This window comes from Lepidochelys olivacea (genome assembly GCF_965140295.1).
Source record: "Lepidochelys olivacea isolate rLepOli2 genome assembly, chromosome: 6".
NCBI lineage: Eukaryota > Metazoa > Chordata > Testudines > Cheloniidae > Lepidochelys > Lepidochelys olivacea.
In genome coordinates this window covers 100,722,260-100,748,189 of record NC_140416.1, presented here as the reverse complement: position 1 = coordinate 100,748,189, position 25,930 = coordinate 100,722,260, and the positions used below count along the sequence as shown (strand labels likewise).

At 41.2% G+C, this 25,930-nt stretch overlaps 1 protein-coding gene across 4 annotated transcripts in view; it reads right to left on the bottom strand.

The window, feature by feature from the left end:
* The window catches only part of PPP4R4 (protein phosphatase 4 regulatory subunit 4), a 121,034-nt gene that overhangs the window by 43,180 nt on the left and 51,924 nt on the right, over positions 1–25,930 (bottom strand). For all 4 annotated transcript variants that reach the window (XR_014712055.1, XM_084630985.1, XM_084630986.1 and 1 more), the window contains 4 exons: positions 23,959–24,065; positions 18,322–18,429; positions 11,465–11,586; positions 1,095–1,217 (listed from right to left, as the gene is read on the bottom strand). Coding sequence is in view for 3 of the 4 variants with exons in the window: in XM_084630985.1 (XP_084487111.1) it covers positions 1,095–1,217; positions 11,465–11,586; positions 18,322–18,429; positions 23,959–24,065 (460 nt within the window). In the remaining variant the exon portion in view is untranslated. The remainder of the gene's footprint in view (positions 1–1,094; positions 1,218–11,464; positions 11,587–18,321; positions 18,430–23,958; positions 24,066–25,930) is intronic.

Here is a 25,930-nt window from a genome sequence, read left to right as displayed (position 1 = left end):
TTCTTGTTACAGAATACCAGGGGAAAAGCTAACAATATCCAACAACTTGAGTTTGTTTCTGGAGCAATCAAATAAACCATTTTCCCTGTTCATTCTCATATAATGACTCCAGTAGGAACCATTTCCTTATTGCAAGTGGTAGGGAGAAATAGTGATTACAGAAAAATTAAACCTACCCATAGAAGAAGGAATCTTCACTTCTGCATTTTAGAAATATATAATTTTTAGAATATTAAGGCTTTCATTTGGGAGGATTGTGAATATATTTTAAAAGTGGTAGGGTCATGTTTATTCCCCTTTTTGCCTCCAAATGAACACCACCACCATTTTCACTGAGCTCAGGCAAAGCCCTTTGCACAAATTAAGCCTTTGGGACCTTAAGGGTTTAAGTAGCATCGAGGAGTTTATCTGGGCCACCTGTAGTACAGTGAATTTCACGTTACACTTAAAAGATCAATGGGCTGAATTTTGATCTCTATCCAGCCCCAACCCAGTTGATAGGTGTATAGGGACCACAAAGTTAGAGGAGAAATCCCATGATACGGGAGCAGTTTAGAGCTAACTTAAGTGGCCCTACACTGCCTTAGCCTCACAGGCCTTAGTGCAGAACATATGTTGGTGGTGCAAGGGGAGCGTTTCTTCAGCTCACTGCTTTGAGAATTCTGAGCTGCAGATTCAGCCCCCACAGCAGCCAGGAATCCAAGTGGTGCAAAAGTGACATAAAGCCTCTTTTGCTCCCATTTTTTCCTGGGCTAACTCTTTGTACTGTGTCTGAGGAGACATAGCAATAAGGTGCTAGATGCTGTGGTAATATCATGCCCTATTTTCAAAGGTTTATAGTTTAACTAAAACTAACACACTCACTTCAAGATGAAACTTGCAACAAAACTAGGCATCAAAACAAAACAATGAAAGTAGAGAAAATATGAAAAAGAAAAGACAATCCAATCTCCATGTTACAGATGGTTTCAGAGGGTTTTTGTACTCCTAATTATCATCCCACTTTAGAAAATGTCCAGATAGCCAAATATTTATCATCTGTATACTTCACAATACATTGAGTCACTGAATTTATAATAATCATTAAATCATACCATATAGTCCATTACATAGTTTCCCTAAATGGAAAGACAAAGAAACAAGAATTGATTCATCCACTTTGAAGGATTTTTCACAAAATGATTTCACTAAAGGGAGCACAGTTTGACTTCTGTCATCTGAAAAACAAAATAAATGTGTAAAGTTAGTTGTTCGTGTTCATTCACTTGAAGAAGAGCATATGTCCGTTTCATGATAAAAACATCAAGGACCTTTAAAGTGCAGCTGGGATTGTTAATTAAAATATGGGTGTCATCTAAACAAGTATGAGTATGAGTGAAATCTATTTATTTTAATGTAGAAGCTTTTGAGGCCTTTATGGGTCACCCCCCTTTTCTAGGGAAGGACCCTCATCTGTACAATGATGGGACAACAAAAGCTCTCTGAGCACAGGCTCTGACCTGCAGTGTGTGGGTAAGTGAAGAAGCAAACTCATCTTCTCCTTCCACCAACACACCTAGTAGCCAAGAGATAGAGGGAGAAGATATATGGTGAGCAAAAGGATAAAGGGAGAGCTTGTCAAGGTGGGACAGGGTGAGTTCTGCTCTTCCATCTTCCAAGCAGGGTGGATCTCAAGGTCAGCTAGAAATTAAGCTTTTCAACCTACTGAGCTCCCTCCTATTTAACTGCAGGGCTGTGCATAACCTCTGACCACTCTTCAACCTTTTTCCAACAGCCAAAACAGCTGTTGCAGCAATAGTAAGTAAAAAACTTTAAACAGAAGTATGAAATTGATAGTCTCAACAATTTGAAAATAAATCTACTACTGTATCCAATGGTACAAATGCTATCGGTTAAACAATCCAATTGCATTCATTGGTACTCTCCCCAAACTATCTGCTTTTTGTTTTGCAGCTTTCCATATGTTTTATATGTTGATTATTTTGATAATTCACCATCAACTCCTTGTTAAGTAAATATTTGCTCCTCATTTATGTATTGGGAAGATGCAGTGAAGTCAGAAAAACAGGAGTGGGAGTGGGAGCTGTTGTGCAAAATATAGGGCTGCTAATGAAGATAAACAATTGAACAGCTCTGAAAAAAAAAAGAGTATTACTATATACAGTACTAACTGTTAAATAATGAACAGTGACTATAACAACTGCTGCATCACACAGACATATTAGGATACTTTTGCATACTCTCTATGAGCCAGATTTCTGGCCCACTTTGATATTTTGTACCTCTCAGATGGTGAAAAAGCAGTGGAGATTATCTGCAACTGTAGAGCCAGTGTAGCTGGCTCCTATTGCTTTCCTTAACCCCAGCAATCCTCAGTATAGGGAACATGGCTGAAAACAGTGCACTTCAATTATCCAAGATGCTCCCCTGGAGACTACGCCAATTGTTGCAGGCTAGAATACGTCCATTTCAAGCCTCTCCAGCTTCTGCTGAGGCAAAGCTAAGAAGAGAATCATGGATGCATAACTGGGCCCCCACACTGAGCCAAATGAACTTAGAGAATCTGGCTTTACTTTCCTAAAGATGCAGGATCACATACCCATACATTGTGAGAAGCCTGAAGCTTTGCAGTGCTGACTAGAAGAAAAACTTGGAAAGAATATTGCATTTAAAATATCGTTTCAACATTCTTTTCAACAAGTCTTTTCCTGAAAAGCTGAAACATGAACACTGTGACACTCTGTACCCCATATTCACCATTGATGATATAATTATCATATGTTTTATACAAAGTATGCCTGAGGAAGGTATCATTTTAAAAGTCTTAATTTGTTGAACATTAGTATCCTGTTAAGTTGTTTGTGCTCTCATTGTATATGAAGTTTTGCTATGTATGTGCCACTGAAACATGTTGTGAGGTTGGGAGCCTCAAGCCGCGCACAAGCCGCCTTTCAGGTATAACCATAAAAGGCCAAACAACACTGATGGCCCATAGAGAAGAATACAAACACTCACAAGGATTACCGCAGGAATTATGAACAATGGAAATCTCTCAGAGATAGCACTACACAATGGGAACTGTTTGACTCAGATCACAGCAAAAGATCTTTCCAGCAAGATGGAAGAAGCTATAAAAAGGGGAATTGACATGACCACTGGGCCTCACTGCCCATACAACACAACACCTGGAAATACCTAAGAAACAGAGACTGAACTAGGGGAGCAGGGTCCCAGGCAGGAAAGAAGGAAGTCTGCCTGTGTTGGAGGCTTGGTGGACTGTTTGTACTATCTAGCAGGGTGAGATACTACTTGATTCAAATCCTGCCTAATCCTGAGTTTAGAGAACTCAGACTGTGTTTTTGATTTATTTCTTATGGTAATCTACTTTGATCTGTTTGCTATTACTTATAAATCACTTAAAATCTATCTTTCTGTAGTTAATAAATCTGTTTTATATTTTACCTAAAACAGTGTGGTTTGCATGAAGTGCGTGGGGAATCTGCTCAGGAAAAGGGCCTGGGCCATTGTCCTCTCCACATCGAGGAAGGGGCGGACCGGGTAATACATTTATACTGGTCAGGTTTTTGACCAGGGTAAGATGGTATAGCTCTGGGGTCCTAGGTGGGGAGCTGTGAGGAATTGGCAGAAGCCCCTCCATTGTTGTTTCATGCAGTGAATGGCCAAAGCCTTCATGTAACTGCAGCTAGGTTTTTCCCTGCCTGTGTGAGTACAAGTCCTAGAGGGGACTGTAGCTTGTCACAGCATCATGGAGTAAGAGGGAGCCCAGGTTGGTGAGACAGAGGGCTTAGTACCCCAGTTCCGGGTTGCACCGCAGAGGGATATCCATCACAAACACTTGCTAAAGAGCCATACATAACATCTGCATTCATTCTGTAATCAGAAGAAAAAGATTTTCATGGTGCCAAGCACCTACAGATCTAAGTGATGTCAACAAGAGCTGCTGATCCTCAACACTTAAAATCAATGTTAATGTATACAGTGCTGAGTATCTATATCGTGCTTTATAAAACACAGAACAAGATTGGTCACTGCTTCAATAATTTACTTAGTGTATCTGCCATACATGAAAATAAAATCATATGTCAAAAATTGCTATGCTCAGTTTCTTACTACAGATATAAATGGTGCATCCCTAGACCAACCTGGCTCCTTCATCACAGAGAACATTCCACCAGCATAGGTGCTGGAACTAAGGGTGTGGGGGTGCTGCAGCACCCCCTGGCTTGAAGTGGTTCTCATTAAATACAGGGTTTACAGTTTGGTTCAATGGCTCTCAGTACTCCCACTATAAAAATTGTTCCAGCACCCCTGTGCACCAGTCAAGGTCAGATTTCATTTTCATCAGATACTCTGTAGGTGTGCCACCAGCAGAGGCTGCCGAGACAATGGTGCTGACTCAGCATGTCTGTCAGCCACTCTGGACACATCCTGTCTGCCTGACAAGCACTGCCTACTTTTAGAGTGTACTGATTTGTTGCATGGTCCCTGACAGACAGAAGATTGCAAGTATTTGTGCCACCGCAATCCCCCCAATCTTAATCAGGCTTTCTGTCAGCACAGACCCTGGACTGAATCTAGTCAATGGTCTCATTTTTTCTCCCTGTTACATCAGTGCAAGCTTTAGAATGTACTTTGAGTAATGGAGGAGGAAGCAGGGGAGAGAGAAAAAAATAAAATGCTAGAAACAAAATAGAGACTTTGATCCTCTTATTGCAAAGGGAAGTGTGATAGTTAATTATCATTGCGGCTTTATTTTATGGGAATTGCTTTTCTACTGGCAAGTACAGACTGTAAGCAATTGAAAAAAGTGCCTGTTACTCTCAGAGGGAGATGAAAGGCAAGATATTCCTAATGCCCCTCTTCCCAAACATACCTCACCCCATATATACCTCCAAATTCCCATTCTACCCCATCCACACACAGACCCTTGAATGTCCCTCTCACGCCACATATACTCCAACAACTCTCCACCGGCCCCCACTTATCCTGACAGCACATGCACACACACACACACACACACACACACCCAGCAGACCTGACATACATCACTGCAGCCCTGAACACTTCGGGCGCATCAGCCACAACACCCAACATTCCCCACTCACCCCCAACATCTCTCACTCGCCCCAACTCCTACCCCACCATCCCTCAACATCTCTCACTTGCCCCCAACCTCTCATCCCACAGCCCACCAACAATTCTCATCCCCAGTCCTTCACCCACCACCCCAGGGACCTTCCTGGCCACTCACTGACACCCCAGCATCCCAGCACTCCATTCCTGTCCTGGACTAAGCTGGCTCCTCCTGATCCTGAATGCTCGGCTCCACTTGCTCCACACTTACACAGCCACATGTAACCCACACACACTGCTCAGGTCTGGTGCAGCTGGGCCAAACTTCAGTGAAGGACATTGTGACACGGGCTGGAAAGGGTCACAGGGCTGCTCAAGTTTGGCTAGCTACTCCTCTGTCATGACAGAGGGGAAGCTATGGCATATTTAAGTGAGTAGCGTTGCACTGCAGCACTGTTAATTTTTTTTGCCCTGTTTGTTGGGGTCCCTCCTCAAATGGAGAGTGCACACTGGTTAATCTCGGCCTAGCCATGAATCATCTTGCACAAATTAGGCTTGATAATCTTAAATTTTATACCTCCAGTTAGCCTTTGGCTGAAATTTGTAAGATCTGGAAAGGACCCTGGTCATGGCCAGAATAAAGCCAGGGTGGGGGAGAGCCAGCAAAGCTGCTTAGCAAGCACAGCAGTGTTTTTAATTAAACAAGAAAGCATCCTAGAAAGTAAATTCCCATAAAAAGAAAAGGAGTACTTGTGGCACCTTAGTGACTAACCAATTTATTTCGTGAACTACAGCTCACTTCATCGGATGCATACTGTGGAAAGTATAGAAGATCTTTTTATACACACAAAGCATGAAAAAATGGGTGTTTACCACTACAAAAGGTTTTCTCTCCCCCCACCCCACTCTCCTGCTGGTAATAGCTTATCTAAAGTGATCACTCTTCTTACAATGAGTATGATAATCAAGTTGGGCCATTTCCAGCACAAATCCAGGGTTTAACAAGAACGTCTGGGGGGGGAGGTAGGAAAAAACAAGGGGAAATAGGTTACCTTGCATAATGACTTAGTCACTCCCAGTCTCTATTCAAGCCTAAGTTAATTGTATCCAATTTGCAAATGAATTCCAATTCAACAGTCTCTCGCTGGAGTCTGGTTTTGAAGTTTTTTTGTTGTAAGATAGCGACCTTCATGTCTATGATTGCATGACCAGAGAGATTGAAGTGTTCTCCGACTGGTTTATGAATGTTATAATTCTTGACATCTGATTTGTGTCCATTTATTCTTTTACGTAGAGACTGTCCAGTTTGATCAATGTACATGGCAGAGGGGCATTGCTGGCACATGATGGCATATATCACATTGGTGGATGTGCAGGTGAACGAGCCTCTGATAGTGTGGCTGATGTTATTAGGCCCTGTGATGGTGTCCCCTGAATAGCTATGTGGGCACAGTTGGCAACGGGCTTTGTTGCAAGGATAGGTTCCTGCGTTAGTGGTTCTGTTGTGTGGTATGTGGTTGCTGGTGAGTATTTGCTTCAGGTTGGGGGCTGTCTGTAGGCAAGGACTTGCCTGTCTCCCAAGATTTGTGAGAGTGTTGGGTCATCCTTCAGGATAGGTTGTAGATCCTTAATAATGCATTGGAGGGGTTTTAGTTGGGGGCTGAAGGTGACGGCTAGTGGCGTTCTGTTATTTTCTTTGTTAGGCCTGTCCTGTAGTAGGTGACTTCTGGGAACTCTTCTGGCTCTAGCAATCTGTTTCTTCACTTCCACAGGTGGGTATTGTAGTTGTAAGAATGCTTGATAGAGATCTTGTAGGTGTTTGTCTCTGTCTGAGGGGTTGGAGCAAATGTGGTTGTATTGCAGAGCTTGCCTGTAGACAATGGATCGTGTGGTGTGGTCAGGGTGAAAGCTGGAGGCATGTAGGTAGGAATAGTGGTCAGTAGGTTTCCGGTATAGAGTGGTGTTTATGTGACCATCGTTTATTAGCACTGTAGTGTCCAGGAAGTGGATCTGTTGTGTGGACTGTATCACTAGTGTGTGACCACTTTTCACAAAGCGATCACTCTATATCTGACCTCTCAGTTTCCTCAAAGGAAACCTGCACAATGCCCTCAAAAGATGAGCTTAGGAACAAATTCATAATTCTGCTAGACACTAAAAACCATGGATTAAACAGAGACATGGGTTTTATGGCTTATTACAACAATTTGTAACGCACCCTACTGCCTGCTAGCCCTTAATTGCACACTTCATTTTAAGTCATCTCCTACAGCATGTGTGATTCCCTTATGGTTTACAATCTGTTCCAACTTGTATTTGGCTCAGACATTCTGGTCACCTTCCCGAGACCTGAAGAAGACTCTGTGAAGATTGAAAGTTTGTCCCTTCCACCAACAGAAGTTGGTCCAATAGAAGTTATTACTTACCTACTTTGTCTCTCTTATGACAGGTCTGGGAGCTTGAGGGCTAGCCATGAATTCAGCAGTGAGATGATGAGGTGGGACTACATCTTTCCTGCTCATCTGGTGTCTTGTCAGGGAGTAGACAGATCTGAGCTAAAGTGGAAGATGCCACATGCAAAGTCTGGCAAGTGGCATCATGTAAGTGCACTCTGACATGTGGCCTAACAGTCCAAGGCAAGCTTGTACCACTCAGATTTGATTTTATTTTCATTTAGAACAAGCACAGTGATAGGAATCTGTCCTATGGAAGATAAACTCTTGGTAACTAGGAGTCAATTGTGGTTCTAATGAACTCTGTCATCAGCAATGGGGTAAAAGAGGATTCTTCTTTGTTCACCATGAGACCTACCCAGATGAATAAAGAGACAGCATATTCCATGATCTCTTTCTGGATTTGCTTCTGATAAGTCAGTTGTGCAAATAATGGAAGAAGTGAATGTCCTCCTCAAATGTGCTGCTATCATTGCTAGACATCATGTGAAGACCCTCAGCGCCCTGAAGAGTGTGAATGGCAATACCTTATATCGATAATGGTTGGGCATTACTGTCAATCCCAGGTAATTCCTATAAATTAGGAATTGTGCTGGGTGAATGGCTATGTGGAAGTAGGCATCCTATAAATTCATGAAAGCCATGAATCAGTCTTGAACCTGATGAGGTGGAATGACAGAGACAAGCGTTACCATCCTGAATCTGAAACAGCATATATATTTGTTCAGTTTCCTCAGGTCTAGGATAGGACGAAGACACTCTTTCTTCTTTGGAATAAAGAAATATCAGGAATAGGAGCCTCTCCCCTGAACTTCTATGGTACCTCTTTTATAACTCCAAGATGAAACAACAAAAGCCACTCTTGTTTGTAGGTCCTCATGAGAAGAGTCCCTGAAGATGGATGGGAAAGGGGGAAGAATGTGACAAACTGGGAAATATCTGTATTTTGTTATGAATATAGTACACACCCCTGTATGTTTGTTATGAGTTACTTGCTATGGAGTTAAATAGAAGGGGGTAGTTAAAGGGAGAAATGAAATGAGATGAACAAGAAATGAAACAACGGGTTCAATCTTCAGTGCCAGTCCTGATGCTTGTAAGGTGGATGGTTTGATTTCAGCACTGATGTTGGCACCAAGCCACTACTTCTTTGAGTTGTGCCAGTGGTTGCGCTTGTGTGTCCAGCTCTTGAAGCCATAGAGGGGTTGGAGGTTTTGCCTCTGGAAGACTGGTATTTCTGAGCTTCCTTGTGAGATAACCCCAAGGGATGTTCAGAGCTCCATTTCTGCCTGTGCTCCATCTGGCCGTGCCTCTTAGTGTGTCTTTGGCATTGGTGGTTTGGACACCAGGTCTGTTGGTAAAAGGGTTAATGCCAAAAATGCCAATCCTGACATTCTCACCTCCCTCTTCATTGCCTTTTTCCTGCTGCCAGACCCTGATGTGGGGTGCCTGCTTGAGGAGGCACTAACCAAAATGACATTTTCGGCTCCAGTTTGGTAGCTGTCACTTTCTACAATTTGGAAGCAATACACATAGACTGCACTAATAGATGCAGTTTGAGATTAGTGTGTCTGAATTGACAGGTTCTGAAGAAAAAGGAGTCGCAAACCAAACATCTGTCCAGGCTGTGGCTTCCCACCAGGCAGCACAGGCAGTGACTGTGGCCACATGTAAGCAGGATAAGAATGTCACATGATGGGAAGCATTTGAACCTGGGTGTCTCGAAGTCCACCACGGTGATGGTGGTTGGAGCAAAGTGCCTGACCCCAGTGTATGGGGGGGAAGAGTTGTTGAACCTTTTTTTTCTTTTGAAAAGTGTAATTTGATTGTAGATTTTTGAAGACAGAAAAATGAATTATTCAATTAGCTGTTTTCTTTTCAAGACAAAGGTTAGCAAACACTAAAAGAGAGTAGCAGATTGTCTTTGTTGGGGTCCATCTCCCTGCCACAGGGGATGAAAGGGAACTAAGAAAAGGCTGCACCTGCTTCACTCTTTATGCCTTCCTACAGGAGCACAAGATGGCACAGGCACAGCCCCGACAGACATTGCCAGTCAAAAGACTCTGATCTCATTGCACATGAGGTGCATTCACATCTACAGTAGGATCCACACTGACACATATTTGAAGAGGAACACTTGACTGTGTTTTGGTATAAAAATCCATCTGTATCAACATTTGATGTGCCACTTTCCTCATGCAGCAAACCCAAACGTCTTGTCTTCACATTCCAGTTCTGCACATCTCTGCCATGTCTACACATCTCACCTCGTCCCTTTTTTACTCCTTCTACCCAATCTTCTCTCTAGTTAATATCCCTTTTAAATCTCTCTATTTTCATCTTTTTGCCTTTCCTCACTAGCCTTTATTCCTTCAACTCACTTCTTTACATTGTGTACCAAACAACTTCCCTCACCTCATTGAAGTTCCTCCTAAAACATACTACTTCTGGTGAATGATAGTTCATCAACAATAGAAGTGAGTTTAAGGAAAAAATTAAATAATATGCCTACACCATTTTGAACCCATTGTCTGTATTACATGCCCAACCTGTATTGTCTGATTTAGGGCCAGATGCTCACAGTGAGTAGTATCTCATTCCTCAAGTGCTTCAAATGGAATCAGTGGGAGCACTCAAAGAGTAAGATATTAGCCAACATGAGTAAGGATATCGGAATCTGTCCCTGACAATGTAAGCTCCTGAGGCAAGGACTCTGTTTTTCTCCAGGTTTTACACAGTGTTAAACGCACTTATAGAATTAAATTAATAACGATAATTATCCAACATTCCTATCAGATGCACTGAAGATTTTATTCAGCCATTTTATACCCCCTCCCTCCCAACACTGCATTAGATAATAAGGTGTGACAGATAGCTCACTCCTACTTGAAAGTTAAGGTGCCCCAAATCAACCAGGGCAAGGACCAAACAAAGATAAAGGAACAAAGTTTTAAATAAAACAGACTCAGAGAATGAATCCGAGTAACATGGACAGAACATGAAGATATTTAAGCACAATTTTATCATCATCTACACCAGGGATGGGCAAACTATGGCCCTCGGGCCAGATCCGGCCTGCCAGCCATTTTAATCCAGCCCTCGAGGTCCCTGCTGGGGAGCAGGGTCCGGGACTGCTCCATGTGGCTCCCGGAAGCAGCGGCATGGCCCCACTCCAGTGCTCCAGCTGTGGAGCAGGGTTGGGGGCTGCTCCATGCGGCTCCTGGAAGCAGCGGCATGGTCTCCCTCTAGCTCCTATGTGTAGGGGCAGCCAGGGGCCCCTGCCCCAAGTGCCACCCCTGCAGCTCCCATTGGCCAGGAACCACAGCCAATGGGAGCTGCAGGGGCGGTGCTGTGGACGGGGCAGCATGCAGAGCTGCCTGGCCACGTCTCCACATAGGAGCCAGAGAAGGAACATACTTCAAGTGGCTCCCGGAAGCGATGGCAAGCACTACCTGGAGCCTGCACCCCTGAGCCTCTCTCCGCACCCCAACCCCTTGCCCCACCCCTGATCCCCCTCCTGCCCTCTAAACCCCTCGGTCCCAGCCTGGAGCACCCTCCTACTCCCCAAACTCCTCATCCCCAGCCCCTCCCTGGAGCCCACATCCCCAGCCGAAGACCTCACTCCCCCGCACTTTCACGCCCCAGCCCCTCCCCCACTCCCACACCCTCTGAATTCCTCATTTCTGGTCCCACCCTGGAGCCGCATAAGCCCTCCCCTCCCCCGGACCCTAACTCCAATTTTGTGAGCATTCATGGCCCGCCATAGAATTTCTATTCCCAGATGTGGCCCGCGGGCCAAAAAGTTTGCCCATCCCTGATCTACAGAATGAAAACAATGAAATACAACCAGACAAATTCTATAATCCAGAAAAACTGCTGCAGAATTGGGCTAAGTAGTTCTAGACTTATGACCTTACCTGCATCAAACATTTCAAGCAGATTAACTAAAGTCTCAAAAGCTGCAAGCCGCACACTGCTGCCTTCATCTCTCGCTAGTTCTACTAATTCAGGAAGCACTACATTTTTTGTTAGATCTGTCCTGCAAAGCAAGCAAAATGGTTAGGGAAGACAAATAATGAAACAATGTTTACACAGAACCAAACCCAATCTCACCCAAACATAACTTTCTTCTGGAAGTTGTACGTTACTCTTCAATTTCCCAGTTAGGAAAAACTGAAAAAAGCTGCAGGAAAACAAAAATAAAATTAAAAACAAAACAAAACAACCTCCAGAGATTTTGTAGCCATCTAAAAACAGACTAAAGTTTCAAATACAAATCATCCCCTCTCATGACTAAGGAAAATTACTTAGTTTATCTCAAATTACAGATTGTACATACAATGCAATCTGGAAAAAAAAAGAGTTATGATGATTTAACGTGCGTCACACAGAAGAGTTCTCTGCAAGAGGATTCAGAAACTTCTCAATGCGAGAAAAGAGCAAGGTCCTAAATGTAAATGACAAAATATGAGCCATGACTAGTGAAAATGCATGGGAATGACTTGTCCTCAGTATATAAGATGGCACTGGCCAAAGGTAAGCCCTTCTACATTGAAGGGCTGCCGCCATTATCTGGAGGAGTTGTGAGGCTGCCTGACTGGCTGACCCAACATCAATGCTGGATTCTTCAAAGCCAGTTCTAGGGAAGGGAGGGAAGAGGATCCTTCTTTCCCAGTTGCTAACATATCTGTTGAAGGTAGTCTTGGCAACTTGGGTTTCAACATCTGCTACGGATTGGTACAGTAACTCCTCGCTTAAAGTCATCCCAGTTAACGTTGTTTTGTTGCTGATTCATTAGAGGACATGCTTGTTTAAAGTTGAGCAGTGCTCCCTTATAACATTGTTTGGCAGCCACCTGCTTTGTCCACTGCTTGCAGGAAGAGCAGCCCATTGGAGCTAGCCGGTGGGGGCTTGGAACCAGGGTGGACTGGCAGCCCCCCATCAGCTCCCCATTACCCTAAGTTCCCTGTGCGGCAGCCGCCCAGCAGGCTGTCAATGGCCAGCAGTTCAGCTGTCCCTCCCCCCACTGCCATGTACTGCTCCTGCCCTCTGCCTTGGAACTGCTCTCTGGAGCCTCCTGCTTGTTGTGCAAGGGGTGGGGGGAAAAAGGGGGCTAATGTCAGGGAGTCCCCCTCCCCCCTGCTCCTGTACCCCACTTACCCCATTTCCAAAGAGCAGGGGGGGACACTACAGGGCTCAGGATGGAGGGAGCTTGCTAGCAGGAGCTGCTGTCTCAACTTGTTGATCTATTTAAAAAGGCAGTGTACTTAGAGTGGGGTCAGCGTACTTAAAGGGGCAATGAGCATCTCTCTCTCTCACACACAATGTGTGTCTCTATCTGCCATGCTGTCTCCCCTCCCTCCATTTGTGCTGCCTTGTAGAGTGTGAGGCTACATTAACAACAGTGTGTTAACCCTTGAGGGCTCAGCCAATTGCTAGTTCATCATTTAGCAGTAAGGCATTCCCTGGGAAATATCCCACCCTCTGACTTCACCACCTCAGCCAAGCTTCACAATCATCATCGCTGTGTACCAGTATTAAATTGTTTGTTTAAAACTTATACTGTGTGTGTATATATATATTGTGATGGGGCAAGGCCAGATGGCTATAGTAAAGTAATGGGAGACAGATATATTAGCCACAGGCTAAACAAATCCCTGTTACCAGAATAAGCAAATGGCAGCTGCTCAAGGTCAATTAAGAGACTTGGGGCCAATTAAGATCTTTCCAGAAGGCAGGGAGGACAGATAGGTTGACTGGGACACCTGAACTCAATCAGGGGCTAACTGAAACTAGTTAAAAGCCTCCCAGTTAGTCAGGTGGGTGCATGTGTCATGAACTGTAGGAGGAAGTTGCACTGTTGGAGAGACTGAGCAGTACACACCATATCAGGCACAAGGAAGGAGGCCCTGAGGTAAGGGTGAAGTGGGGGGCTGCTGTGGGGAAATGGCCCAGGGAATTGTACTTGTCCTGTTTCTAAAAAGTCAGCTACCATAGCTGGTACTCTTAGGCTCCCTGGGCTGGAGCCCGGAGTAGAGGGCAGGCCTGGGCTCCCCACTTTGTCCCCTGATTAATCACTGAGACTGGGAGATCACAGAGACTGTGTAAGGGAGGGTAGCTTCTCCTCATCTTCTTTGCTGGCTTATGATGAAAATGGTCCAGTAGGCTGTGACCCTTGCCTCTAGAGAGAGAAGGGCTATATGGAGGGTCACAGGGAGCCTCTGAGGCTAGCGAAAATCTGCCAGGAAACGTGCCACCCATGGAGACAAGGACAGAGCTTTGTCACTATATATATATATATATATATATATATATATATATATATATATATATATATATATATATATATATATATATATATATATATATATATAATATAATCTTTTGTCCGGTGAAAATAAATTTCCCTGGAACCTAACACCCGCCTCCCCATTTACATTAATTCTTATGAGGAAATTGGATTCGCTTAACATCGTTTCATTTAAAGTCGCATTTTTCAGGAACATAACTAAAACATTTAGCGAGGAGTTACTGTATATGAAGGGCTGGAATGAGATTTGAATCTCTCATCAATTTGAAGATTGAAGGGGGAGAGACATTTTCATGGCATGGAATTTCATGGTCTGGAATCATCTGTATAGAAAGATGAGTTGGTGTGAGCAAAATGGGAGAGAGTTCCCTTTCCTTGCGCAGTGGTACTAAAGTAGGCAGCCAGCATCATTTGGTATGCCTCAATGCATATATAATATACAATAAATAGTTACCATAATACTTAGCTCTTATATCACGCTTTTCATTAGTGGATCTCAGAGCATTTTACAAAGGAGTTCTCGACTGTCTACAGACAACCAGAAATGTCTTCCTGATGGTCTTAATAATACTTCGAAGGAGCTTTTCCACTTTCCTTACATGTTTCCACCATGCTCACTTCTCACAGTTGTCAGGACTTCTGGCCTTTTAGTTTAGATAATATTTTAATTGAGAAGCTCGCCCTTGATGGCAGGCCTCTTCCTGCACATACATAAAATCTTTTCATCTGATCTGCGGCGATTGTAAACTGACACAGCTCCACTGAAGTCAGTAGAACTACATCAACTTCCACAACCTGAAGATTTATGTACCCTTTATGTTTATCACACTGATAAACAGAGGTACTGCAGGCAAACTACATACTGCAACTCAGACTCAGACTACATGGGTGCTAATCAGGAAGAGGAAACCAAAATTATATAGGATGTTTACAGCCTCTTCATATATACAGAATTTTTAGGCTCTCTCACAATTTAAACAGAAATATTAGTACTGTATTGGCTATAACAAAAAGTCATAGGATATGCACTTTTTATAAAGGAAAAGACCACACACACACACACACACAAACACATATTATACTATGTAAACAAAAAAAATACAGACCCCACTTATAAGTCAGTGCAAATGATAATGTATTCAAATGTTCAGAAACAGCAAGAACAAGAAAAAGTTACTTGGATTGGACTACTATAGCTTATTGACAAAATTAATTGCAACAAACCAAGTGGATCTCAGTATTTGTCTTCTCAACTGATAATTACACACTAATCATTAATATTTTACTGGGAAATTGTTTGATTATGAAATAGTGAGCACCAGTAAATGGTGAAGAAAAGGAATGATGCCATGCATGGCTGCAGTATTTACATAAATGCAATATCTTGTTAGAAGTGCCTTTATTCCACTATTTCTTGAGCCATCCTCAACACAAATCACTGCTACAGTTTACCCTCCATAAATACACACATCCTTAACTAGATCCTGTTAGATTAAAGATGACGATAACTGAGGGCATGTCTACACTACATCTTATATCGACATAATTTATGTCGCTCAGGGGTGTGAATAAACCACCACCCAGAGCGACATAAGTTACATCAACATAGTTAGTGTAGTCAGCACTGTGTCAGCGGAAGATCTTCTCCTGCCAACATAGCTATCCTCGTTTGCAGGGGCTGGAGCAGTTAAGCCAACAGGAGAGCTCTCTCCCATTGGCTTACAGCCGCTACATTAGAGAGCTCACAGTGTAGTCTAAATCATGGAGAAAGCAGGAGAGGGGACCAGGCAGAGATACTCTGAGACATAGAGCATAGCATACGGATACAGATACACAAGCAATAAAGGAGGTGGGGGAAGAGAGAAAGAAACAGCTGTTCAACAGTTAATAATTATTTATGAAATTTTTTCCTTCTTCATTAAACTGCCTTTGTGGAGATTGTTAGCCACTAGTGGCACTGTTATCTCTTGCCAATTGGCTTTGTGTAAAATCTATCACTTTATGCAAATTTCAGTTCTCATTTATAGTGTATTTGTTCCTGTTTGAGCTAAAAATGAGACCAGAAGATGATGAACTTTTCTTCATTTCCTTGGTTAACATACTGGCCTTGAACGTTTTTTGTGGGGGAAGATAACGTAAAGCTCTATATTTTCCTTCTCTCCTTATCATCAGGTTCTACTATAGCTAACCTGGATTTAAAAGAAAAGAATGAAAATAAATCTTCTGCACTCTTCCATATATCCTCCTACCTCCTTTATGTCACTTTATAGGAGCCACTTTTAGCCTCCACAAAAAAGTCATTAGCAGAGTTAGTTTTACTGATATTAGATTAAATTTTATAATCCACCCTCCCACAAAGGAAATAATATTTTACAATAGAGTGTGTCACTTATTCATTATTGTCAACACCAAATGCATCATTATGGCATCCTACCTGCTGATGGAGCTAAAGAAATTCAATGAGAAAACTACAGGAAACAACGGACAGAATCCCAAAGGAAAGAAATATCAACAGGCAGGTGAGAGGATGGATTAAGAAGGAAATAAGTGAACATATGGTCAGGAGTGAGGGGTAAAAATACATTCCAAATAAGACCCAGGAAGGCAGGGAGAAAGAGAGAAAATGAAATCACAAGGATGGGGAACGGGAAGAAAGCTGAAACAGATATTTACAAAATGTGTTTCTGTGGATTTCCATTTTGGAACCATTAAAGATATATTTAATTTCTGACAGAGAATTAAAACAAATATGGCAACTAGAAAAAAGAATCAGTTGTTTATAAATCTGTGATAAAACCATGTCATTTCCAAAAGATGATGCAGCTACCAATGTGTGATACCAATCCGTACATTTTCCATGCAATTTTTACTCTTATACATATATTGATATATAACATAATCAGAGTGGATTATAATAAAAATGATCTCAAAAATTTACATTCTGTATTGAGATAAACAAAGTGGGTAAGGTAATATCTTTTACTGGACCAAATTTTTTGGCGGAAGAAACCAGTTTCAAGCATCATAGAGCTCTTCTTCAGGTCTGGAAAAGGTAACTAGAATGTCATAGTAAAATACAAGTTGGGACAAATTGTTAAGCATAAAGCATTAATGCTTGTTGCAAGAAATCACTTAAAAATGAAGTGACCAATTAATGCTTGAAAGCTGGTCCTATACAATATATTAAAACAAAATTTATTTTACTATAAAACATTGTAACTACTTACTTATGCTAAACTGTCTTTTGGGGTGGAGGGAGGTAAGGGGATAACACAGGACCTGATCACTTAAGCAAGTGAGTAATCTGAATAAGCTCAATGTCTTCTAAAGTTACTCATGTGCTTAAATGTTTGCAGGACAAAGCCCTTACACAGCAACTATTCAAAGCACTTCTAGTTAATTTTATTTCCTATCTCAAATAAAAGGTAACTGGCAAATTAATCTAGCAGTCCCTGCACTGCATGGTTTTACTGAAATAGTGTTAATTTAACCACATTACTAATCTTTTACTCTAACTGCTTGTAGTTACACAGCCCAGTTCATCACACCCACCTTCAAAGGGTTAAAGACACAAAGAAGAATCATTCCCACACATGTTGGTACTCCAAAAAACCTCAAACTGCATTTGTACAGTACCTTTCAAAGCTAGGCTTTAATTTCATCCCCTCCCTGAGTGCTGTTCATAAATTTTAATGCCAAAAGGGACCATTTATGATCATCTAGCCTGACCTTTCCCTGCATAACACAAGCCAGAGAAACTCACCCAGTAACTTGTGCATCAAGCCCATAATGTTATGTACTGTTCATATCTCCTAGACAAGAACAGAGAGGTAGACAGCTACATCTGTATTTATAATAGAAATTTCAGAGGGCAAAAAACGTATCCTCTTTGGCCCTGATTCTGTGGTACCTTCTATGTTGTATGATCAAGACAAGACACTATAAATTTTAACTTGTCTATAAGTTCAACAGAGCTTCTCTAGTGCTATATTTGTAACTTTAAAAAAATGAAGAGGCTTTCAAGCTTATATAAACAGCTGCCACAGAATTTACTTTTACTATAAGTAATCAAAACATGTTTATCATCCTTTTGCAAAAAGTGGCAATTAGTTTAAAGAACTATGGACTCCTTCCAGATTGTCTTCCATCTTTGTATACCTACACATTTAACAACTGATGTCAGCTAAATCTTCCCATTGATTTCAAGGGGCTTTGAATCAGACCCTTTTCAGAAAAATGTTTTTTGTTCACATGGTAGTTACAAAAATACGTTCCTGAATTACATAAAGCATAAGTGGGTGAAAGCTGTGGACAATTAATTGAGAGACTGCAATATGCCTTGAATATCAAATAATTTAACACGCCAGGATACACGTTTGAAATTTTTAGAAGTTTTTACATTACTACTAAATACTTTAGAGCTAAATTTTACATTTTGTAGTAAATTTTGCAAGTTATACTCACCCTATTCCTTGAGCTATATGTTCCAGTTGCCGACACATGCAGGATCGAACTTCATATTCTACATCTTGGCAGAGTGATTTTACCAGTGGAAGAATTTCCCTTTTAATGCTAAAAAATTGAAAATTTTAAATTAATATGAAGAACTAAGTATTTGTAAACTCCATTTAGTGAACACATCTGATTCTAGATGGTTCACAGTAATCTTAATTTGTACTCTTCATACAGCAACATTTAGTATTTATAACCTTTAAGAGCAGGTGTTGTAGGGCAGGTTGATAAAGTACAACTGACAATTCTGAAGCTTATAATTATAAATAGTATAGAACTTTACAGCATATTTTTATAACTAAACTAAAATACAAAATGGAATTTTCACAGAAGAGTATTATCCATATTCACCGCAGTTTGTTAATATTTCATCTGAAGGATTTTCAAACCTTTGAAAATACTGTTTAAGTATTGTGTTACTTTTAATAAAGATACTTAATAACCAACTTCAGTGCAATATTTGGACAGCTGTTGTATGAATACATATACATTGTATAAATTGAAATGAAAGTCCCAGTTATGTTTATCATCATCAGCTGCTTGCAAACACAACAAAATAGGAATTTTAATGTAAATGGCTGGTTTTTTACATTAAAAATTAGGGTGCAACTTAAGTCCACTAATCAAGACATTAGACTGATCTGTTCCAGTATCCAGTAAATCAAACAGGACCCTCCAAATCAGCATTTATACACTTTGTTGTTGGCCAGTTCTCTATTATATTCTAACAGATGCTACAGCATACAGACAGCTCTGCCCTAAAAAAATACAATCCACACAAAGTGAATGGACTCAACAGGATAGCATTATCCCAACTGTGGGCGCGAAACACAGCTTAGTCTGTAAGATAAACGGCTTTTTTTTTTTTTTGGCTTTTTTTTAAATTTGTTTTTGCAGATCCATCAATCTAATCTGAAGGGACTATTGAGCAGTTACCCAACTGTAGAGTGGGAAACCATTTGCCAACCACTTGTCCTAATAAACACGGCCTTTAAGATATTCTAAGACCCTACCAAGTGCAGAGTGGAAGGAATAGATTTCCAAAATATCAGAACAACTGGTTTGTGCAGCTATGTCTTCCATCTCTTTCACTCCTTAAAGTGGAATAGGCCCCAATGAAGTAGGAATAAGTGCACACTGGACCTCTGTTGCAAGACCTGACCTACATAGCCCTGGATGCTCTTTGACCCTTCTTTGGAGGTTTCAAACAGCCGAACTTATATATTAAAAAATCCTTATTTCAGTCCAGATAGAATTTAAGGAATCTTGAAAAACTTCTCAGAATACAGAAGGAAAGGAAATCTCCAGGCTGATATGGAAACCTTGAGCCCATTTTGGGAAGAAAATCTTGAAGATGAACTTGTCTTTATGCAAGGTGAGGTCCAAGTCATCCTATGGTTGCACAGCATCTAACACAACAGGGCATCAATCCTGAGTGGGACCTTGGATACTATCACAATACAGACAATAAAATAAATTTAAAAAAGGAGGCCTGCTCAAGGGTTTCTAGTATCCAAGCTCTTCTAGCCAAGAAAGTATTTCCAAGAAGGGATGTTTGAAATGGAAGAAAATGAAATAGCACAATTCCATTTAGTCTTTGGAAAGGTTACTATCAAAGTCAGATTCCAGGAGACAATATTAAGTCTAAGTCTATCTAGATTCTATTCATGAATATTGTAATTATTATTTAAAACAACAACATAGATATTCATAGCACTATACAAACACATACATTACAAAGGCTCCAATCTTCCAAATTGACTATTTGCAGATTGACTCAGCATCCATACCAAGTCAACTGTTATTAATTTGTAATAACAATTTTTGGTCAATCTGGAACCATACAAGCTTTCCTCCCCTTTACATAAGGATTCTGATCTCCAATTCTTTTCTTGCAGCTGGAGTTATGAACTGCTTTACTTGGTCTTTCTGTTGGATCATATTAAAGAAGTTCTGTATTAAAATCACAAATGAGTTTGATTCCCCATAGTTTAAATTCCAGGGTATTACTAATTAAGAGGTCTCTTGGTTTTTGGTACTGTTTCTCTCCCTCTATGTGTGAAACTTGCAAGCTGCTAATTGTATTAGTATATTCTAAGACAAAGTCTGTTCTCAAAGCAATTCTTTGTAACAACAACTACTCACACAAAAGGAGACTCAAAGCAATACTCTGTAACAACAGAAACAGCACCCAGAGACTCCCCGCCTTTTTGTTGTATTCATCTCGCTTTGTTAACAATTGTGATTAAAATAGAGATAGAGGATGTATGTGTATGGTTGCTTGGTGTGGATAATAACTGAATGATCAGGGAGGTGCCAGCCTAAGAATCCAGTGTCCATCGGCTGAAGAAGGCATCAAGTGAAAATAACGAGAGGACCCCCCGGAGGGAAGACTGGAATCCACCCAACAGCCTCAACAATGGGAGAACCAAAGAACAAGATAACATCTGGCAGCACGGAGCCGTCAGGAATGTGACATCTGCTGACTGATTCAGCAACAGCATGATGAAGCAATTCCCATAGACTGACATAGGAAGAAATTCCTATAAAAATGGACTCTGGAAAGTGAGAACTTTGGGGGTCTGATTCTGCAAACCGACTTCCAGGAGCATCAGATGTGCATCTGACGAGGCCCTGCTCCCTCCTCATGTCCAGGCCACCTGGCCAGTGGCTTGGCATGAGCAACTCTAAGGCTGGTAACTATGATAACAACCTTGCAGAACCTGTGTGTGTATGTGTATGAATGAATGTGTAAATAAATATGAGACTGAATGGAATGTTATAGCTATAACTAACTACTTACTATGATTCTTTCTGTAGTCACAATAAATGTGGTATTTTGCCTTTTCCCCTTTAATAAGATCCTGCTGGTTTTTATTTTATTGGTATAACATTTTGGTGGAGAATTGCGAAAGGAGGAATACTGGTAAAAAGTCTCAGTTATTGTAAATATTGGTGTGCACACCGCCAGCTCTATTGAGCTAGGCATTTCTATTGGGTTAACCAGACCTGCTGGCCTCCAAGAAGGTAGCAGGGAAAAACAGGTTAACCAGACCTGCTGGCCTCCGGGAAGGTAGCAGGGGACCTGCTGGCCTCTGGGAAGGTAGCAGGGGAAAAACGCATAGATTAAGCTATGATTACTAAACCTAAGTCCTATTGCTCACTGAGGTATCAGCGGCAGCAAGAAGGCCTAAGGGCCAGGCTAAACTATTCGCTGGAATAAGGAGTAGCAGGTTCAGAGAATCTAGGCTGTGTCACTCGCTGACCTGTGCCAGGTGTGACGAGGAAATTTGATAAACTATGATTTCAGAATCTAGGCTGTGTCACTTGCTAAGTAATACCAGGAGTGACAAAGAGATTTAATTTCCATGTTACCCTGTTTTCTTTTAAACATCTTAAGCCAGTACCAGAGGGAGGAATGCAGTCAGAAGGAACTCCAACCTCACCTTTTCTTAAAGAAATTACACCTTTTAAACATCCTTCAAAAATTTGGGCACAGTCCTTGGACTAAACAAGCCCTAGCTGATGTCTGCACTATTTCGGACCTAGAGGATAGATTGGCTCAGTATATCCTCATATACAAACCTTCTAGTGCTGCCAAAAGAGATGCAGCAGCAATTTGGTTGTTGTGGGAGGCATGTAAGGATTCTTACCTCCGCTTGTCTTCTTGTAAAGAGGAAAAGGCACAAACGGAAAAGGAAGCAGACAATTGGAAGGTGCTCGCTACAAATACCCAAAGTCAGCTGAAAATAGTGAAAGAGGCACTCCAGGAATGCAAAAAGAGAGAGAGATTCCTGGCAGACCAAGCTAAAGCCTCTGAGAAAAATGAAAGAGAGAATCATGTGCTCCAAGGTATGGTAAAGAAATTAACCTTGAAGCAGGGCAGAGCACCTGCAAATCATAGTAGTTGTGAATCACTAATTAAGAGTCTGAGACAAAAATTGGGCTTTGCCTCTGAACAGGTAGCAGCCATTACAGCAGGTGAAGGGGGAGAAGGTCCTATGTACGGCACCCCCAGGCATATTTACAAAGAGAAAAGAGAGTGAAAAAGTTAACTCTGCAGAGGCTGGAGGGAATTACGCAGCTAAACTTTGTGAAAAATGTTAAAAAGGAAAAGTGTTAGAGAAAGAGCATTCTTGGTTTCTTTGCAGCCATTCTGAAGGAAAAATGGGCCCTTAAAGCTGGCCACTTAAGCAAGCTTTATGTTTGCTCTGAGCTGCTGGAGTAGCACACAATAGACTTTAGAGCGACCAGGATATGATTCTTCAATTTTTCTGTCAAGAAGAAATGTCTATTTAAAATATGTTACCATATAAAACATCTCATTTCAGAGAGGGGTTTGGGCCAGAAGAGAGAGACAGAAACATGTACAAAGACGCTCCCCATCAACAGAAACCAAATGGAACCCTGTGTTTAAACCTTGGGAAACCAGTTTTGTTTCTGGCAGGAGACCTTTGGGACTTGTCTAAATATCACCTAGGGAAAGGAGAGTCCCTTCCTACACTGGAGTGTGGCTTTCTTTGGAAGCTCATCTTTTCAGTTGTTAGGGATGGAGATCCCTGTAGAGGGACCTGGGGACTGAAACTTGGCCCAGAAAGGTAATCTCAAGGGAACCCTATTCTTGAGCCTTGAGACTCTGGGAGTCTGATAAGACCCTGAGAAGGCGCTGAGGACACTAATGTCTCATCTAGACAGTCCTGAGGCACGGTTATTAATGTTGCCTGCACAGGAAAGGCTAGCTGAAAAGGGCCTATTTAATACAGGGTTGATTAAACTGATGGTAGAAGGTAAGTAAGGTAGAATGGATGTTGTGGGGCAGATAGCTTCTAGGGCTTTTACTGCTGTTAGGTATTTCTAGGTTCTACATTGCTGTCCAAATCACTGACTTTCAGTCTTGGAGGTGGAGGAGATCAGGTCAACAGCAGTTGGCTGCTGCTGTGTCCCCCATGCAGTTATGACAAGAATAAAATCCCAAGCAAAGAATTCTGAAATCTGGCCACACAACTCAAAATTTAGAAACAAGATTTTGCCTTTAAAGACAAGAGAGTTTTACGTTTAACAATTCCTTTACTGGAGATTTTAAAATAGATTTTAATGAAATGCACCAGGAAGGCTTGAAAGAGTCTAACTGCATGTGAGGAGACAGAATTAAACTGGCAGGCTCATCAGGAGTGGGGATGCTCTCCTGTTGTTTTTGATAGGCAGGCATGGTTATGCCTCCAAAAGCTGCAAGCAGGCTGAAAAACCATTGTTTAGATCTGCAGACTTTCCTATACAGAACAATAATCTGGAGAAATGACATGAAAAACGGTGTTCCCAAGGTAACCTCTTGACTGGTGGAAGAATGTACACAGAGAAGTTGAAAGCTGATGACAACAGCAATGTTTGAACATGCTGAGTACTGTGACCTACCTAATGAACATCGCTTATAGCTAATTAGTATTATGATGGATGGATCTGTAAGAACAAAAGCATTCAATTTTTGTACAATAGAGAAAATTATGTAAATCTACTTCTTGTAATATTATCCACTGGAAAAGACATTGTGATAAACATTAAATCTGAAACACATACACACAAACTACTCACATATGAGTTTCAAACTTGTTAGCTAATTTTCCCAATATTTTACAGCTAACTAAACGAGACTGAAGTGTTTGGGAAAGCTGCGCCTTGGAAACAAGTGGATTCAGGATCTATATGGAAAAATGGGAGGAAACATTTAAACAGTAACAAATGTATTCCTGTTGTTAAAAAAATCTAGAAGTACATAATACAATTACTTTTTCCACAAAATTAGGTTGCGATCATAATAATGCACACATTAAGACTACGAAGAACCTTGCATTTTAATATTCAGTGCCAACTATAGTATATACCAAATGTATCTTGGCCCAAATTCTAGTTTATGATTCATATCACACTTACAGCCATTACACCTTTGCAACGTTACATCTATCTTCTTGTGTTTTTATTTAGAGAATAAATTCTATAAGCATATTTATAGATATTATTTGGGGAATTTTCACACAAAGGACCCCTGACTTGGAAAAACCCAGAGGAGGAGGTGGGGAAAGGAAATAGTATGAAGCTCTTCTTGCCAATTTTTCTCCAGGGACACCCCCTTTGACGTGAACTCTGGTGGCCATATACCCTCCCAACCTTGAATATCTCTGGGATCCATAGGGAAGGGATTCCATTTCCATGTGCAACCATGACCGACTGCTGCTTCTGCTGGAGATGTGCTACCATTTGCTGGATCTCCTCCACAATCCCAGAGGATCAGCTGTCAAAGGGAGCCAGAGGAAGATAATATGCCTAGTTGTATTATCTTCTGATGAGAAATCACCATGGAAACCCATGTGCAGAGTAGGGCAGGGTGCTGCAAAGAAGGGTAGCACCCCTGCTCTGCCTCAGCTCTTCATCCAACCTTTCATGCACAACCCCAGCAGAATATACAGGCCAGGAAAGAGTAGCAGTGCTGCAGAAGCAGCCCTTCCCATCATCTTACTGACAGAAATTGCTGAGGTTACTGTGAAAATGTGAACAGATGAACAAGCTAGAATTAGTACACAGAATGTGTTACCCATCATAACACTTAATAAGGAAACAAGTCATACAGGTTTTGTAGGTACCATATATTATTATTTAATATTTGAACAATGGGAGTACCCAGAACATGCCAGACACTTTCCAAATATTTAGCAAGACACAGTCTTTTCCCTAAAGTGCTCTGAATTTAAGACTGTCCTCCAATTTCCATTACAATAAATAAAACGAGAAGAATCTAAGTGTCACAACACAAAAATGAAATAATTAAGAAAAGCCTTATATCATGTGGTCTTAACCAACTGCTGTCCTAAAAGTGCCTCAGCAATTGTATTATATACAAGGTACATTGTTATGGGGGCATCCTATCATTTTACTCTATTTTAAGGAAAAAGCAGAGAGCAAGTTGACATTTTCCAGAAGTGATCATTTTTAAAATTACATTACAGAAACATATTGGTTCTAGCAAAATAAATTTATTTTGTTATTGTTAGCCTTTTACCCTTTAAAAGCAACAATGGATTTCATTTACAAGCACATTTTAACAATGTTTTTATAAAACCAATGATAATTAAGGGGCAGGTGACAGAATTCTTCCCTACCCCCAACCCATAATGTAGACACAAAATACACAGTGTTTGCAGGTTGACCTCCAAATAAAGACCTCAGGCTTTGACCCACTGAGAGGAACTTAGACCCCCAAGTCCACTACACCTATACCATAAAATTAGGTTCAGTGCCAATCCAGAATTTTAAGTTACTAAAACAAAAACTCTTTTGTTAGAACATTCTTCCACGTTTACTATCATCTTCGAAATTGAAAACACAGACCCTCGAATGCACTTTATTGATGATATCTCATTTAAAAATATTGTAGTCATTGTTTGTTGATGTATACAAAAGCCTTTTAAGATGACCTCCCATCTACCCCCAACACAGTCCTTTACTACACTATGTTCTACATATAGCCAGATTTTCACAGGTGCTGATCGCTCGTTACTCCTGTTGAAGC